This window comes from Cryptomeria japonica, chromosome 7, assembly GCF_030272615.1.
Source record: "Cryptomeria japonica chromosome 7, Sugi_1.0, whole genome shotgun sequence".
NCBI lineage: Eukaryota > Viridiplantae > Streptophyta > Pinopsida > Cupressales > Cupressaceae > Cryptomeria > Cryptomeria japonica.
The window spans coordinates 479,744,082-479,764,004 of record NC_081411.1 but is presented as its reverse complement, the minus strand read 5'-3'; the positions used below and the strand labels follow the sequence as shown (position 1 = coordinate 479,764,004).

The window sequence follows — 19,923 nt, the reverse complement described above, 5'->3', positions numbered from 1 at the left end:
CTTCATTGATGATTTTTCTTGCTTCTCTTAGTGGTTTTTGGTATTATGTCACCTTCATTGATGATTTTTCACGTAAGTGCTGGATTTACTTTCTTAAGTCTAAAGAGTCTGATGAAGTGTTGTCCAGATTTAAAGAGTTCAAAGATGTAGTTGAAAATTTATCTAGCAAGAAAATAAAAGTTCTTAGATCTGATAATGGAGGAGAATATGTTTCTGGTGTTTTTCATAACTTTTGTGTTGAAGGTAGGATTAAGAGGGAGTTTTGTGTCCCTTATAATCCTCAACAAAACGGTGTGGCTGAAAGAAAGAATAGGACAATTGTTGAGGCAGCAAAAGCTCTGATTCATGACCAAAGTCTTCAAACATTTCTTTGGGCCAAGGCTTGCAGGACAACAGTTCACATTCAGAATCGTAGTCCTCATCAGATTCTAGACAACTTGACTCCAGAAGAAGCTTTTACAGGTGTCAAACCAGATGTTAGTTATTTCAGAATCTTTGGATGCCCCGTTTATATTCATGTTCCAAAAGAGAAAAGAACTAAATTAGAACGCTCAGGCAAGAAAGGTATCTTTGTTGGTTATAGCGAATCTTCAAAAGCATATAGAATCTACATTCCAGGTCAAAAACAGATTGAAATTAGCAGAGATGTTTTTTTTGATGAAGATGTAGCTTGCAAGAAATCCAAAGAGACTAAGTTGGAATCTGATGAAGATCTTGAGCATTCTCAAGATATAGATACACTTGATCCAAATCTATCTTCAAACATTCAGAGGGAGTATACTGATTTAGAAGATCCTGCTGATTCGGCTGATCCAGCTGATCCAATTGATCCAGTTGACTCTATAGTCACAATATCAGGCCCCAGTAATAGTTCAACTCATAAGAAAAGACCTCTGTGGGCTAGGCACACTATGGAAGAGGCTGAAAAATATGCAGCCCCTCGTGGTACTTTCAGAGAAAGTAAAAGTCCTCACAAGTTTGTTGGCTATGTATCTCTGATGAGTCATATCATAGCTTACGAGCCCTCAAGTGTTGAAGAGGCTTTAAATCAGCAAGTGTGGAAGGATGTCCTGATGGAGGAATTTCAATCTATTATGAAAAATGATGTATGGGATATTGTTCCAAGACCTAAAAACAAATTAGTGGTTTCTTCTAAGTGGTTGTTCAAAATCAAACATGCAGCTAATGGGAGTATAGAAAAGTTCAAGGCCAGATTTGTAGTTAGAGGTTTTTCCCAAAAGGAAGGCATAGATTTCGAAGAAACTTTTGCACATGTAGCTCATTACACTTCTATCAGGACTATCATAGCTGTTGCAGTTGTTAAGAGTTGGAAAATTCATCAAATGGATGTGAAAATGGCCTTCTTGAATGGTAAAATTGAAGAGGAGGTTTACATTGAGTAGCCAGAGGGCTTTGTTATTCATAATAGAAACTCAAATGTATGCAGGCTGAAAAAGGCCTTATATGGTCTTAAACAAGCCTCTCGTGCTTGGTATGAGAGGATAGATCACTATCTTTTGAGCTTGATCTTTCTAAAGAATGATGCTGATCCAAATTTATTCTTCAAGGTATGTGATGACAAGGTGCTGATTTTAGTGCTATATGTTGATGATTTATTTCTCACTGGTAATGATGATCTCATTGTCAAATGCAAGGAGTTAGCTTCAGAATTTGAAATGAAAGATCTTCGTTCGTTGCATTATTTCCTTGGACTTGAGGTATGGCAAAGTTCAAATGGAATTATATTGAGTCAAGGTAAATATGCTATTGATATTCTGAAGAGGTTTGGTATGTTAGAATGTAAATCTATGGTGACTCCTATGGAAGCAAATCTAAAAAAGTTACATGAGGTTGCAACTACTTCAGATTTAGTAGATCCTACTATGTACCGGAAATTAATTGGTTCTTTAATGTATTTGGTTAACACAAGGCCTGATATATGTTATGCAGTTAATACCTTGAGTCAGTTCATGTGTGAACCAAGGCAGATTCACCTTGTGGCAGCCAAACACATATTGAGATATGTCCGTGGTACAGTGGGATATGGTTTAAAATATTCCTCATGTGTAGAGTTGAACTTACAGGGGTCCTCTGATTCAGATTGGGTAGGTTGTGTGCCTGACAGGAAGAGCACTTCAAGATGTTGTTTCAACCTAGGTTCAGCTATGATTTCCTGGTGCAGCAAGAAACAATCTTGTGTTGCTCAGAGTACAGCTGAAGCGGAATATGTTGCAGCCTGTGTGGCTACAAGAGAAGCTGTGTGGCTTCGAAAATTACTTGCAGGCTTGTTTGGGCAGCCTTTGGAACCTATTGTGAATATGTGTGATAATCAAAGCTGTGTGAAGCTTTCAGTTAATCTAGTATTGCATGATAGATCCAAACATGTGGAAATTAAATATCATTACTTGAGAGACATGGTTCAGCGAAAAGCAGTTGAACTCAAGTATATTTCTATAGAAGAGCAAACAACAGACATTCTCACCAAGCCGCTTTCGAGAGTGAAGTTCTGTTACTTCCCAGATAAGCTTGGCATTGTGGAGAATGAAGCTCTTGCTGAGAGAGAGTCTCAGCTTTATTGATTCTTTGCTTATTGTTAATGACTTCTTCTCTGCAAGAGAAGTTCGAGGTGAAATCCCTTGATTCCACCCTCTGGGAGTAGCTATGGTGGAAGTCATGTGTATGAGTTTATAATTTTTATTTTTGTTTTCATTTACCCTCTAGGAGTAGCTATGGTGAATATTGTTATCCTGAGATAACAATTTTATTGAATAAAATCTGTGATGAGACTCTGTTATATTTCTTTGGTTGCAGCTGTATGTACCTGTCATGAGATGACGAAATAACGATCTCTCTTTCTAAGAGGGAGTGTTGAAGTTCTAGCTGCGATAGAGATTCAAAATGCAACGTCCCTTATTTATCTCGTGGCTTCAATTATCTTTTTCTATCTTGGATCGTTTCATTGGCTTCCATTTTTCCTTTCGATATTCTTCTTTTATGATCGCTTTGGTGGTTGTTGGTGAAGATGTCTATGTGGCTGTCGGTGAAGATGTATTTGGTTGTCGGTGACTTTTCCCCTTCCATCGTGGAGTCTCTTCACTTGCTATTTGATTCTTTATATTCATCACTCTTCCGATTTCGTGGGTCTTCTTCTTCAGCAGATTGATAATCATATTGTTGGCTTCCAATTTTGTCTTGTAGCAAGTTGAGAATAATGTGTATGGAGTCTGTCAGATCAGTAATATTATATGTTTTTTGTGTTCAAAGTTTTCAGACTTATGAAGGTTTATAGAATGTATATGTGATGTATCATTTGACTTCATTGTCATGATTGATTTGTAGAGAATCAAACTTATCTTATCTTATTGTGATTGATAGTAATCTGAAACTATCAACAGTTGTATTCATTTTCAGAGATATAGTAAAGTTCTTTTTTTAGTGGGCTGGGTTTTTCACCCTTAAGTGAAGGGTTTTCCCAAGATAAGTTCTTGTGTTTTTGTTGTTCATAAGTTTAGTTTTCGACTATCTATTTATTCTAGTTGAAATTCAACACTTTTAAATTAAATAACAATAAGTTCTTAATTTATAAAGTTAAATTGAAGATTTAACTTCATCATTATTTTAAAATATTTAATAAAGGACTATATGGGCACCCAACATTAAAGTAAAGTGATAAAATTCAATAAATGGGGCCTTTCTGAGTTTGGATGCCACATTGGGGAAACACAAGCAATTTAAAATTAAATTAAATAGGCAAAGAAAAAAGGAGTGTAAGATCCCCTACTAATTTTGTCCTTAAAATTTCAATCTTGTAGTATTGGTTTTTCATCAAACAATTGGTGTGTAAGTTCTGATTTGAAATTTCTGAGCTCTCGAACCACAAATACATTACAAATTACCAATTCTATGCATGGAATTTCTGTCAAATATCTCGCTGAACATTACACAATGAAATAGTTGCAATTCTGATATAGATTTTCAAGGGAAATTGCATAAACATTGAGTAAACATTACAACAAATAGTTGTTTGACATTCACGCAAGTTCTCATAGAGCATATACATATAGACATTACATGAAACAATTTGCATTCATCCATAGATAGACCAATGTTCTATTATAGATCATAGTTACAGTCCTTACGTAATGCCCTGCCAAGAAATCCTAAAGGAAACAACTACAAACACTCGAAAAGAGTGCAAAATATATTTTTTAAATAATTAGAACACATTAACGTACAAGATAAACATTGCAATAGAAGTTGCACAAGCGGAAGACTTACACAAACTCCTAAAGGGTTTCCCAACGTGAATTACTTAATTAAACTATACTTTCCTTAAGGTCAATTAATCCATTTAAAAAATACACTTAACCATTAAGAACTTAATTATACCATTCAATGATTGTTTATACATTGCACAAGACAACATTTACATTACTATACTTCATTCAAATTCACACATTCAGTTACATTACAATAATGATTTAATTAAAGATAGAAATCTTGACATCTAAATCACATTATAATACATTTATTTACATTGCAAGGATACTTAGTATTACAATAGAACTTATACATCAAGTCACATATAAATTACATAATGATGACATCAAATTACAACTGCCACAAAGGCATACATCCAACAAATGATACAACCGACCACATAGGGTCCAAGAGATACAAAAATGATTTGAGGAGACAAGATGATCTAACTGGTACAACAGAATGAAATGAATCCAAGAGAAACATCTGGAGCACCTGCGAAGCTAATCCATCGCAAGAAGGCACAAACAAAATACCCAATGGAAAGTGGCACTACCACCCGACCATGTGGCCCTAAAAAGGAACCACCCCTCCGTGCTAGGAGATAGTACTAAGGCCCTCAAACAAGCCACAACAAAGCATCACATGGTCTCACATGAACATCAGGTACTCACACAAGACAAGCACACAAATATGACTCTCACAAGAGTGCTCCAAGTAAAGCCAACACATAACTACACACTAGTGAACATAAGGGAAGAGTGTCATTGCATAGTTGGTATGGGTTACCCTGGCAAGCCTCCATAGGCCGCAACCCCCATCCTGGGTTACCCTGGTAGCCTCTACTGAACCTCCGGCCCTCATCCATGTCTCATGCGGACCCAACAAACCTTTCGTGAAGACAAGGTAGTTGGTATCACTTAAAACAACTTTCGATGGGTTACCCTGCTAACCTCTTTGGGCACGACCCCCACTCGAAAACCACTCTTCCTTACGACACTACACAAACTCCAAAGAACCCCAAGGCAAATCACAAAAGTCAACTAACACAAAGAGTCCAAAAGCAAAATTGAAGAACAACTTGAATAAACAAACCTTCTACCAAGGTTAAACCAATTGGAGGTGTGAAACGAACAATTGGTCTATTCACAAAACAAGACCACAACCAAAATAAAGCAAGTACGACCACAACCAAAACTTTACCAAATCCACTTGCATGAAAAACTTACATTCAACAACATGCCATCATGACACGAAAATGACTCATACAAAACAACGCCAAAAATCTACCAAGCAGAGTAAATACTCAAACGAATCTACGTGCACTCCAAATTCATCCATGTTAAGGAATCATAACGATTACTCAAAATATAATTAAAACTAACATTCTATAATTATAGCTATTTCAATAACTAACTCTTTCGTGATTAAAAAAACACCTCAATATGGAATAACGCATAACAAGGGTCAAAGCAAACACACCCAATTAGAATTGCACAAAGCTTTTTGTTAAAACAAAACCATACACCCTTAAGAGAATCGCAACCACTCGTAAGCTAATTACGCCATCGTCTAAACAAATATATAATCATTTCATTTTAAGCCAATTTGGCTATAACAAATGCCATTTGAATTCGAATTTCAAGATTATGAAAATAACATTTAAAATACATTTGGAGACTAAATTCAATATATAAATCAAAATTTCATTTTCACAACTAATTTGTGTTTACATCTAATCAATATTTAACATTTAATTCCATACTACTAATTTAAAATACATAGTATATATATAAATACATATTTATTTATATAATAAATTTCGAAATTGATAATCTCTTTTTAAAAAAAAAAAGCAAAATACCTCTATACACCTTTTTTCAAATTAAAAATTCCAAATAAAAATTAGAAATATATATATCTATGTACCTTTTTTAGAAATATATATATATATTTCTAAATTTTATGTGGAATTTTTAATATGAAAAAAGGTGTATAGAAGTTTTTTTTGTTTTTTTTGTTTTAAAAGAGATTATCAGTTTCGAAATTTATTATATAAATAAATATGTATTTATATATATATACTATGTATTTTAAATTAGTAGTATGGAATTAAATGTTAAATATTGATTAGATGTAAACACAAATTAGTTGTGAAAATGAAATTTATTTTGTAAGCCATCAATTATGTTTAGTCTATATGACTTCTAATTGAAAAGATTATTTTGATTTATATATTGAATTTAGTCTCCAAAAGTATTTTAAATGTTATTTTCATAATCTTGAAATTCGAATTCAAATGGCATTTGTTATAGCCAAATTGGCTTAATATATATATATATATATATCGCATATAAAATAAATCAAAATCCCTGAAATAAGCATTGACTGTGTTTTTAAGAAGTAACAAAAAATCGCATAGCATACACTGTGGGGAGGAGTTTACCCCCATACCCATCCACTGCTTGGAGTAAAGGGCTCTTGCCCCCCTTCTACATGAATTCATATCTCGTGTATATCACTATGTCACTTAGACATTTCCCAGGTCTTTCTACCAAGGGTGACCGCATGCCTGTATCGGTTTGGGAATACTATGATCAGTTGCCTCTAAGATAAAGTAGGTTTCATTTCAAAAGGGTTCAGGACGCTTTCTTTGGTTATTACTTGTGTCAATTTGACAAGAACTTGAAGAACAAAAGAGTCTCAGATGAAGCATGGGAAAGGGTGAAAGAATATGGTTGTTTGTTTCTCCAATTTCCAACTTTTACCTACATGAGAGTTGGATGCTATGGCGGGCAGCCTTATATGCTCCCACGATACCCAACCGATAAGATTATTCTTATGCAATTGGGAAGACAGATCATGGCTGTGCATACACATCAGTCGGTCAGGCACAAGGTTGGCATGGGTATTTCTTCCAACAACCCATTGAAGATTGGTCAATATTCTCTAATGACTTCAATCAAGGCCAAGGCTATGGAGACTGAGTTGCAGGAAATCAGACTCAAAAGATTCAAACCTAGAGCTGATTTCGATTACCGAGGCATGAAGGAAAAGATCAAGAAGACCTTCATCCATGTGCATCGAATAGAAGATATCTGGGTTGATCTCCGTACAAAAAAGGAGATTCGCAAGATGGATTACTGTCGACTCACTGCAGAACAGATTGTGGATCTAAACCTCGTGAACGTGCCACAAGGGATGATTGATGATGGAAACATTCTTGATCCTGAGTTTGTCAATCAAAATGTTGATGAGGCTCCACTTCCTTCTATCCATTGGTCCCATAAGGAAGGCACTTCTATCTTGGATAGATTTCAGCCAGTTCTTGCCAATACCAATATCTGGCTTAAGAACAATGGTGTCAAGCTCATTAAGATTAAGGTTGGGAAAGAAGATGATTCAACAGGTCCTCCTGGGCAGAAGTCAAAAATTCAACTGGACAATAAAGAAGGTGCATCGTCTTCTAGTACGAGGATCAAATTGCGAGTCAGTCGTGCAATGGTGCTTCCTCAAGAAATAACAGTTCAAGGCAAGGAGAAGCCACAGTTGGAAATTCATGTGATTGATCCTGAAGCTTCAGAGGAAGAAACTCAATCTGATAATGCTCCTCAATCGCTTTCTACAGAGTCCCCACATAATTCTCTTTCTTCACTTCCTATTGAGGTACCCATGTTTCCTCCTGTGATAGATGTGAACTCTGAATCTGCCCCTTCAGTTTCAGAATCTCCGCAGGACGTTCTTCCACTTTCAGCAGCAGAACCATCTCAAGATCGTTCTCAGGAAAATTTGTTGAATATCTTTTCAGATGATCCTTCATATGTACCTTTGTCTAATATTGATACTTCTATGACCTGTTTTGATGAGTTCATGACATCTTCATCACATCCTGTCGTCACTCAACAGGCTATGGTGGCTATTCAGACAGACACTTCTCCCAAGGTCACCACAGTTGTTCAAACAAAAACTGCTTCCCCCTCTTTCCCAGCGTCAGAGTTAATGGCTTTACCTCCATGGTTCAGTTCGTTTACTGAAAAGAGGAAGAAGCAGGTGATCTCACCTGATGCCTTTGACTATCAACAGTTGAAACAATCAAAACCTAAGGCTGTTAAGAGAGCAAAGACAATTTTGAGGGTGACCGTTGATGAAAATCGGATGAGAGTGGCAGAAATCGCTGAGCCAATATCAGATAAACCAGTTGAAGAAATGCGAGCAGCTGATTATCGGATCACAAAAGTACAACTGGGTAAGCAAACTCATGAGGTTGTCAAACATGATGCTCAACAAACATTGGCTACATTGGTACAACGGTATGATGAGGTTTTGACCAAGAAAGATCAATTGGAAGTAGAGAATCAAAGACTCATGGCAGCCATCCAAAGTATTACTCAACCTTCAAATGGAGAAGGCCAAGTGCCTGTTTCTTCCAGGGCCAATGAACCAATCCAAGGTATCGAGAGAGCTGCCCAAAAGGTTCAAGCCTTAGACACCTGGGTTGATCAATTGCATGATTTATGTTCACAAGTCATAAGACAGGTATTTGAAACAATGGTTAAATTGGAAATCATTGAAGATAAGTTGAATCAAATCTTGGGTGCTTTCAAACTAAATTTGGAGAAGGTTGAGAGAAATTTAGTTTCCTGGCGAAAGATGCCTCAACAACAATTGAGCATTCTTCAGGTGGATGACGTAATTCCTTCCAGAGTCATGTACATTGAATATGAGGAACTTCTGGAGAACAAATCCCTTGTTCTCAAATCACTCATTGAAGAAATTGATGAGACCTTAAAGTGGCGTGAAGCAGTCTTTCAAGATGTTACCTCCCACTGTAAAAAGGCATCCTATGACATTCTAAATCAGAATGATGAGTTGCTGCCTAAGGAAGAAGTTCTTGCAGATCTGCAACTCAAGATTCATGATGAATGGAGAAGTGAGCAATTTTCAGTCGCTTCCATTCAAATATTGATTAAGTATCAAACTGAGTTGCAGGAAATCCGGTCAGCATTGGAAAAGGGCAACTCCACGCTATGCCAATGCCATGATGTCGTCATAAAGACTAGGGTGGTGGCTATGAACACTCATTAACCAGATCCTGATGAATTGCAAAAAGTTATTCGGAAGTTCGAATTGTTCATGTCTTCAAAAGGTGCAACTTAAGTGTTTTTAACACTTGGTTGTAAAATTTCAAAATTGTAGTTTCCCTTTTGACAAGTTTACTTGTAAAAACATTTTTGTAATTGCAAGTTGTCATCACTTGCATTTTTGTAATTACAAGTAGGCAGGTTACAAGTCAATTTGGAATAGGACTTGTAAACTTGAGTAAGTCATAATTAGTTGTTGAATAGGTCTTGGTGGTTGAGGGAATTTCTCAAGTTAGTTAGGATCCTCCCACCCTTTTCTCAAGGCTCCTCTCCTATAAATAGAAGAGAGGGTCCATTGTAATTTTTATCTTTTGGGAAAGCAAGCAAAAACTCTGCCAAATTTACAGCAAGAAGTCTTTGAGCTTATGTATGTGAATTGAAGGTTTTGAAGAATAATAAAGAAGGATTACTCAAGTTTTGAGTCTTTGAGCTACATGTTTGAGTTTGAATCTTTTTATTTCTTCCATGCGAAGTGTTTCTAAAGGAGCTTAGTCCAATCTAATTTGAAGTCTTTGAGCTGCAAGTAGAGAAGATTGATTAAGATAGGAAAATCTCTAGAAGGAGCAGCAAGTCTTTGAGCTTGCATCTATTTTTGAGGAAAAATTATTGTTTGATAAGAAATAGCAGCAAGTCTTTGAGCTTGCATTAGTTTTTGTCTTTGTGTTGAAAGAATAGATTATTCCAGTCTTTGAGCTGTTGTCTTTTATTCGTTGTAAAAATTAGTATAGCAAAGGGTAAATAGGACTTCATATAATCAAGTCTTTGAGCTTGATATTGCTGTGCCATCCCGAAGAAGTGACGGAAGTCTTTGCGCTTTCAGGAAACTTCATTTCCTTTCTCTCATTTCATCTGAAAGTGGTTACTGTTGTTTATATCCAATCGCTATCCTTTTCTGTGAAGAGAAAAGGATATTGTCTTTCTTGAAAGAAGAAGAAAGATTGTTGTCCCATCCTATTTTATTTTCAAAGTTGTAGTTAGATAGGGGGAGCCTTCCCTTAATTAGGAGAGTTTTTACTCATGTGTTGTGGTTGAAACCACAATTTTGTATATTTCTCCAAGTTTACAAAATTTTCAACAAACACAAACAATAAGTTAAAAGTTTTCCAAAATCCCAAGAACCAGTTTTACCCAAAAATAAAGGTATCAAATTAAACTCAGCTATAAGATTACTAACAACAAATTCTTTCAACCAGACACAGGAAGAGACAAAACAATCATATATACACAGGAAATCTTAACAAGAAGATCAAAGCAACAGAAGCAAGCAGTCAACCTGCAAAAGCTTTTCTTGGAGGAATTTTGAGAAGAGCTCCCTATCTCCAGATACCAGAGCTTTCACCAAACCCCCACAACCAGCAAAGAGGAGAAATTTTCTCCAGCCAGAGAATAATCCTCTTTTCCAAAAAAATTTACAATATAAAGCAATTTTCCCCAAAAATCTCATTTAGGGAAAAATTCATTTTTTAATAAAATTTGAAAATCCCCTTTAAATCAAAACATTAACATGATATAAATAAACAAATTCCTCTTATTCTTTTATTTTATTTTCAACACAAAAGTCAATGAAAGAAGATATTTATTTTCAAAAAGTTTATTTTTCTTTTCTAAAATGCATAACACATATTTAATTCCACCATATGGTATTAAACAAATACTCTGATTTGCTAGCTTGATAGAATTGATTTATCAATTTATAGTAAAAACAATGGTCTTATTTTATTTTATTTTTCTACCCCTTATTTAAATATGCAAAATAATACACGTTAACTATTAATTCACTTAAGGTATAATAATTAATTTCACATTAAATACACTAAAGGATAAAATAACAATCACAAAACGCATAACATGCAAACTCAAATAAATCAAAATAAGGACATGACACACATACCAACGTCGGAAAAAATGGCATACTTGGCGAACCGACAGGGTAGACAAAAGATTGACGACGCTCACAATTAGCAAGGCTAGGGTTAACATTAGGGCCTTAGAACTACCTCCACTTCCATTAGGTTAATTAGGTATGCTCACACTTGGGGAGCCAGGTGGAGACGATACCTTGTACCTACAATTCCTTGCATCACTGAACCACGCATACATATATATACACAAATATGGTAAACACACCGGTGAAGGAGAATCGAGACGTTCCGTGTCTCACTGAAATGAGTGATGGAAAATCATCTCCTCGCACCCCATACACTTTCACACAACATGACAACATATACATAAAGCAACTCGTACGTAAAATAAATGTGTTAGCCCACCATTAGTAACGCATAAATAAACTTAACATTTCATCATTTAAAAAGTACCATGAGCTATAATGCATAATCATATTCACCAAACACACTGCATAACACCAGAATAAAGCATCACAGTCACAATAAATCAACCACCCACATAAGCCACTGAAAAGTCAACCTTGGTCAACGAGGTCAAAAAAAGGTCTAAATAGGGTAGGGGTACTACACCTTATTACAATCAGAAATCAAACTGAGATAGCTTTATAAAACATGGTATTTTATTGTTATAAAAATAACCTTGCATACCCGATTATTAGCTAATCCTGAACAAACTGAAAATGCTATCCAATGCTGCAGGAAGTTTGAAATGATGAAATCTGGGAAAGACTCTGCAAAATATGGAAATGCTGGCCCTCTTACAATCTGGAAAAGACTGTGCAAAATTTGGGTATGCTGGCCCTCAAATTCCCTTATCTGAAACCAAATACTGTAGTTGTGTTACTGTTCACAACCACTATAGCAGCGACACTGTTCACGTCTACCGTAGTTGTCAACACAAATTAAAGAACCCTCCAGCAAGCTCCACAAATGCAAGACCTTGTCATGGCTTCTCAATAGTTTCTGGCACATGAACAATGCATAAATAATCCCTACCTGTCATCCTTGCTAGGGCACTATATGGACTGAATCGCTGCAATCAAATCCTCTTAATAAAAAATCCAAAACTTCACATTAAGTGCAATGATGAATTCTGATGCAAATCCAGCTCTTAAGGAAGGAATGGGTTTCTGTCCAAACCTTCTTGGTTTCAAGGGATTTTGTCCTTAGAACAATCCAGTCATTGATTTCCAGCAACAATGGAGAAATAGCTTCAATATAATATTCCCATAACATGCTCTTCAATGAAGACTAAGTTCGTTTATAAAGACTTCCCAACCTCCAACTGAACCTCCACACTCAATGTGTGATAAATCGTTCTTTATTTTTTAATTCCTCCTTATGAAGTAGCTTCTCGAACAAGCTAGAGAGCTTATTGAATAAAATGACTTTATATTGTCATTTTATAAAGTCACTTTATGAAAACAACTTAAATACTCTTTAACACCCTTTATGTCACCATATCATAAAGTCATTTAATATAATGAATATTATTAGAGTTAGACTTGATTTAACTTCAATAATTTAACTTAGATCATTAAACCCAGGATAATTGCCAATATCAAATCAGGATAAGTGCATGTTTTTGTTGATATTATGGTAGCTATGGTCTGACTCCTTCTGGCCCGACATAGATAACTCAATTGTCTAATTGGCCTATCGGCCTTAGACAATTACATATGTTGATTTAATAGAAACAATTAAAATGACAAGTGAGCAAATACGATTTGCTTAATGTAATTATTTCATAATGTGTCGACTTCATATTTATAAATTAAATAACACATAATCCCGCCACCCTTGAGACATGTTAATTATGATGTCAACGATCTCAAATAAAGAGACATGCTGATTAAGATTATTGCCGACCCTTGGAGAAGTCATGCTGCTTGAAAGCACACATGATCGGGTCTATATGTAGATTGTATCCCTTCCTCAAAAGGCATTGAATTAACGATCATTCTTCAGCAGTTCAAACTATATAAGTAGATTGTGTTCATTCATTGCATACAACAAGTAGATTGAAGATTACATCCTTCAGCATATCGTGTTCATCTTCAGCAGTCCGATTTCTTCTTTAGCAGATCATATTCATAAGGGAGATTGAACTCATACTATATTTCGTTGGAAGCTTGGGCTACATTAACTGTGATCTATATTGAATCAATTTGATCATAAAGCTTCAAAGTCTGAAGCATTTGTAAATACATCTTGCTAATAAATATATAATAAGGAACTTTGTTGCTGGGTTTTTCACCTTCAAGAGGAAGGTTTTCCTAGGGTATATATTGTGCAATTGTGTTTGAATTATTGTCTATCTAATCTGATCAATAAATTAAACATTATTTTTAAATGTTTTTGAATACATTTATAATTGTTTTTATTTTTATTTTTTAGTATGATTGAGAATCCTGAAAACTACAATAGAACCTGGTGGATACACAAACCAGTACTAGTACAATACTACAAGTAATATAAATACAAAACTATAGGTCTGGGTGTCTCAAGGGAAATACATGATAGCTCCAATAAAAATTACGATTTTTTCAATTAATAGTAAAAACTAATTCATACCTCATTGACGTTGATATTCAAGGGATTTATGATTGTGGAGACAAACTTCAAGCTTTATGGATACTCAACTTCGAAGTTGCATTATCAGATTTTAAATTATTTTGCAAGGTATCCTCTTCCTTCCTTTGGCAATACTCTATAAGTTGTTCTACATTCATCTCTTCTTCTATTTCCACTAGAGTAATACATGTTGAAACTTGTCATTTTTATTTTGTAAAAAAAAATTAGTCATAATAAAGTACATACATGATTTTTAATTGTAAGAAAAATTTAGTTATAATAAGTGTAGTATGACAAACAAAACCATTGTTGAGGGGTACAAAAGGTAAAAAAATTTGCAATTGCACATTTGAATAGAAAGGACCCTTATAGATATAAGCTACTTGAAAAATCTAATTATAGTGTTTTCAAATCTATTAGTTGCTATTTTAAATCCATTCATAACTTTCCAGTAGCTTTTTCTAGTCATGAATGGACTCCACCCACACAATACTACATTGCTGTCAATAAACATGCATGACGAATCCAGTTTGTTTTCTAACAATTTCATGCATATGTTTTTGTTAAACAAATGGTTATGAATATTGCTTGCATGCCTATGCAATTTACTTCTCATTGACATGGTGGTTGTTATTTAATGATTCATAGTCTTTTACTCACCATTTCTATATACATTGTGCACTTAACTTAACGAACTTTCTAGTGTTTTCCTATTTCTTGATGCATAATAGTGTTAATATCAATTTTTTTAAATTTCTCTTTTCACGTTATTTTAGGTTTTTCTTTGAATGGGAGCTCCCATCCTGAATTTTAAGTTGAATGGTCAACTATTATCTATGGGAGTAAAAGTGAAAAATCATTTCTCCTATAAAATCCTTTTGGGCATTGCAAATAATGAAAATCCTACAGATGAAAAGGAGAACCGAAAATTCCAGCATAGACTTTGAAGGCTCAATGAATTTTGAATTGGCAATCTGTAATGTCCCCTACTAGAGAATTCTTGGATTTTTCCCTATAAGAACAATTCCAGCTTAAGATGAGAATTGTAATATATTTATAAATATAATTTATCAAACTTGAAGAAATTTCATCATAATATTTAATTTTAAATTCTAAGAACAATTTGAAAGATAGAACTTATCTTGATAGTTTTCTTTGATTTATCACCCAGTTACTATTTCCTTACAATTCTATTATAAAACTCCTCGCTATAAATCTGTTATAAGACTCCTTATATGTAATATAGCCTGCTCATAAATCTGTCATGAGTATGATCTCAAACTCTCCTTATATTCTTCTCATTTAATCTGCTATTTGTCTTCTCATGCTCTCCTTTGAATTTGCTATGATTTCATATTCTTCTCTTGAAATCTGAAATATTGTTTCCATACTCCTTCCTCCTAGAAGTTTGCCATCAATCTCCTTATCAATGATAGTTAGTGCATATGTTTGGTTATCCTGGAAATCATATCTAACACATCTCACATTCAATCTGCATTTTACTACTTCTTCATACGTATCTGCATAAGATAATCTTCTCTCTCTATATACGTCTTGATGTATATCTGATATATATTTCATACACACCCTTCACCATTCTCTCTTCATTTTCTGATATACTTGCATCTCTTTTTATGTCTCCTTTCCCTTTTTTCTTCTATTCCAAATCTCTATATATGTCCTTTATATCAAACAGTCACATCCTTGAATAGAAAACATTACTGCTTATTCAATTGCATCCCTTCTTTGAATCGCAACTCTTAATATTACGTTTCTTTAATAAGTGTTGATGTTAAGCACTCCCTTAAATACTAAACTCCTTAATCATTGATGTTTGTACGGTCGTGTTTACAGTTAATCGTTAATTCCATATATAGAATCCACTACCGTATAGATTATATTTGTTCCCTTACGAAATCGCTGTATGTCTATGGTTTGTGCAATCCACCTTCCTTTTAGTTAGTTGATATATTTATTTAATGAATGGTAAGTCGACTCATGAAATCTCCTTCTTAGTCGGCTATCTCAAGCTCCTTGAGCGCAGCCAATTTGGATGTAATGTCCCCAACATACCACTAAGGACAACGATGTTGCTGCCTGGAACTTAAGAACAGCTCTGATCTGATCTAATTGATGGATCCCCTGAATTGATGTTTGAAATTCCTTTTATACCATTATCTTCCTAAAGGTCATGTTTTCTGGAATAGCCATTCCTTTTCCTTGAAGAGTCATGTCTTGTCATTAATTGATTAATGCTTGTTAACGTAGGAAGTTGTCTTAATAATTAATGATATCACATTACTTCATTAGACTAATGTTACACACCTCTTAATAATTGGAAATCTTTACTTAGCTTTCATTCCTTGTAATGGTTTGATGTGAATGTTTTATTTCTATCGGCAGCAATCTCTAGTAGCTTGGTTATCCGATAGGCAATGATAATCACCGTATAGCTTATTGATCAGAATGCTTGCCCTTCGTTATTACTGCCTACCATATGTTATTGCTATTGCGATTGCTAACTTGATCGAATCGATCATGATCATGGCCGCTGCTTCCCTACATCTCTCCTATATCATCACAGCCTAATCAGAGTCGCTGACTTGTACTAGACACATTGTAACTAATAACATTAATCGATGTTTGATACGATTTGTATGATGGCTAATATAATTCGCTGTCGTCTAAATACTCCACTGGTCATATTATAGATGATTGTCGTCACCTCTTTATATGTAATTGCTTAATATCTGTCCAATATAGAATTGTTGTTCAACCACTGATCACTTAATGATAATTTGCAATTTTGTCTCTGTAGAGACTTCACAAAATTGCGGTGCTAGGTTGCCATGGTACAAAGTGTGGGGATATTACACAATCAAATATGACCTTTTCTATCACATTTGAAAAAAGGGATGGTAATCGAACTCGTTTTGTACAATTGCTTTTGTGTATTTCCAATAGTTATAAACAACAAAAATGTTGCCCAAGGCAGATATTTAGCTATTAGAGTTTGTTTTGCTATGAAAGCTAACAACCTTCTTGTGCAAGCTAGTAGCTTTGTTATCCAAGATGGCAGACTTACTGCACAAGACAATTCTGTTGTACAATGTAGCTGGTGAGTTGTCTGAAACAACCAATTTGCTGCACAAGGTAACTATTATGTTGTAAACATACACGCCCCATTGCAAATGGGGACCCCCGACTTTTTTGCTTTTGCTTAGGTGTTTTAGTTGGTCGTCTTAAGCTTGGCAGTAGTTTCTTAGCCATAGTTTTCGCCTTCTCTCGTGAGAGGAGGTATGTTTGTGAGTATCGGGATTGAAGGATGTGAATGATGTAAATGTTGTCAAATTTGTTGGGATGAATGATGTTGTGAGGGGTGGATGATAGAGCATGGAGTGGTAAGTTTTCTTGTACTTCCGTCGGGAACTGCAAACACAATCCCTAGGGTCATGATTTATAAGTTCACATTATGCAAAGACCTAGGTAGGAGAACTGTCAAAATTTGGCTAAGTCTGGAGTCAATTCCCTCATTTCACATATAAATTTATGCAAGAGCAAGGGGGGTAAATCGTGAACTAATGTCAAAGCCAACCTAATAATCAAGAAATAGTCTAAGTGTTGAACCAAGGGGGTAATTTCGTATACAAATTAGTGCAAAAAGAGCTAGATTTGTGCCTATGAAGGGGATGGAAGGGAGTGATTAAGAGCAAATTTTTGCAAGACCCCCTTTTAGATGCTCTCAAGGTAGGTAAACAAATAGAACTTTTGATAAACCCCCCTTTGTAGCATGATCAAGCATTTTGTGCAGGGCTACCTCTTGGATGTGTCCTATCATCTTGAGTTGTGCAAAGGTTCACTTGGAATCCACCCTTCCCCCTTGAGTTGTGCAAGTCAACCCTCAATTTGTGCTCCACCTTCACCATGCTTTGTGAAAACAAGCATTTAATATGCACTCATGAGGAAGTTGTGTAGATGAACCCTTGAAATGCGCTCCAAGAAAAATTGCAAGACTACACCCTAATTGCATTATGTTGTAGACGACAACTTCTTAATCCCACTCACTTGAGAAAACATGCTTATCAAACCCGCTAATGCAAGCCCCTGTCTCATTTGCGCCCAAGGGGAAGACGATAAATATGGAATTTTCTAAGGTAAAAATTTTGTGCATGCTTACCCTTCATATGCACCTTCATCCACCTTGTGCATACATGCTATCTAGATGCGCTCCACTTTTGAGTGCAAAACACCCTTCTAAATGCGCTCTTTTACCACATTGTGCAAGCTAGGGCTAGGGCTTGAAACCCTCTTAGCCAAGGGGCAACATTGTGCAGGGGTAGCCTTTGAATGCATTCATCAAGGAGGAGTTGTGCAAGGCAACTCCTAAATCCTGCCTTGCACATTCATTTGCGCAATTCAACCCCTGAATCCCACCCAAGAAAGAGATCAATAGGAATGATTGGGGCTGTAAGGGGAGACCTAGAACATGAAGGTGACCTACAAACCCGAAAACATGTTAAATCAGACCTAAAGACAATCAAATTCAGACCTAAAAGCAATCAGATCGGGACTTGAACATAATATCAGACCTTGAAAAGGTGAGAATCAGACTTCAAACACAAGAAAATCAAATTGGTAACACAAATTCAGACCTGGAAATAATGACATTTGATCCTAATTCGCAGGCATATTTAGTAAGCAAAGAAAATTAATAATCAAGTTTGAAGTGGTGTTTTGGAGTGAGCGCTCAGCACTTATAGGGATTCAAAGCAATAATTTACCTCTGCCAGCCTACTTGTCTTTGTAGAGCCAACAAAACAAATCAAAGTGCATCCTAGCCGACTTGCACTCAAATTTGTGCACAAGGACACCTTGAATGCACTCACAGTTTGTGCATTTCCCCCCTAAAACCTGCTTAGATGTTGGAAGGCCCTGAGTCGGCCCTAGTGCAAAGGGTTTTTTAAATTTAAGGCAAATTAAGTAATTTACAATACAGGTTGACCTTAAGGGAGAGGGGCGAATTTAATTGATAAAAAGAACATAAAGGAGAGGGTAAATTCATTCAAACCCCATTTTATTCCAAGACAAATAAGGATAAGCAGGAGCAGAGCAGACCTACGAATTTCACCAGCAAAATACATTTACATTTCTTGCTTTGTCAAAATTATTTTTGAGTTGGAAGGGGGTTTTGGGGTCTGATTTGTTAGGTGATTGGCCTTATTTTCCATTTAATTTATGATGCATGATGTATGATTTCTTGTTTTTCAAGTTTCAAGTTAAGACAAGTTACAACATAAAGAAGTCTATACGTGGATTGCTTTACAAGCATGAGGGAGATTAAAGGAGACTCAAGCATCACAACTTCAAAGATATAACTACCACAAGAGGAAGACTTCATCAGTAAGCACGGGGATACAAAGGGATGCAAATCAATATCATGGAGGATTTGCACATCAATATCAGAATTTAACATCAAGATCCACAAGTTCAAGACGGCAACATGAGGAAGTCAACAATTCAAGGCATGAAGAGGATATCACAAATGCAACATCAAGATGAAGGGTTCAAGGTATAACGATGAGATGGGGAAACTTTACAATTATCTTGAATTTCCTTTGAAAATCCAAGATTCAATGCCAGTCCACATGGAGATACCCCTACATCATACACAAGGATGATCAAACATAAACAACATGAAGGAGTTCAAGTCAAAGACAAGGTCAAAATCAAACATCATCAAGCATATACTACATCAAGCGCATGTTCACATTTCAAGACCAAGGACTATCAGGAAGAGGTAGGATGTTCAAGGTGAAATACATCACAAGGACGAAATTCCCAAGTATGGAGATGAAATTGTGCAAGGGTGATCAAGTAGATAGTTTCAAAAGAGTTAAGCAATGTTAGATACTTGATCATATAAAGATGATACAATTTGAGAATATGTCTCATCATCATCACATCAAGCGATTGGGTAATGTTGAGTATCAAGAGATATTGCTTGAATCCCAAACACTTCTTTGTGATGATCTACAAGACAAGCA

At 35.5% G+C, this 19,923-nt stretch overlaps 1 protein-coding gene across 1 annotated transcript in view; it reads left to right on the top strand.

Moving 5' to 3' along the window:
* The window catches only part of LOC131065737 (general transcription and DNA repair factor IIH subunit TFB2), a 189,429-nt gene that overhangs the window by 102,920 nt on the left and 66,586 nt on the right, over positions 1-19,923 (top strand). Inside the window, exon 8 of the mRNA XM_059209292.1 lies at positions 13,902-13,987. Within this exon, the coding sequence (XP_059065275.1) occupies positions 13,902-13,987 (86 nt within the window). The remainder of the gene's footprint in view (positions 1-13,901; positions 13,988-19,923) is intronic.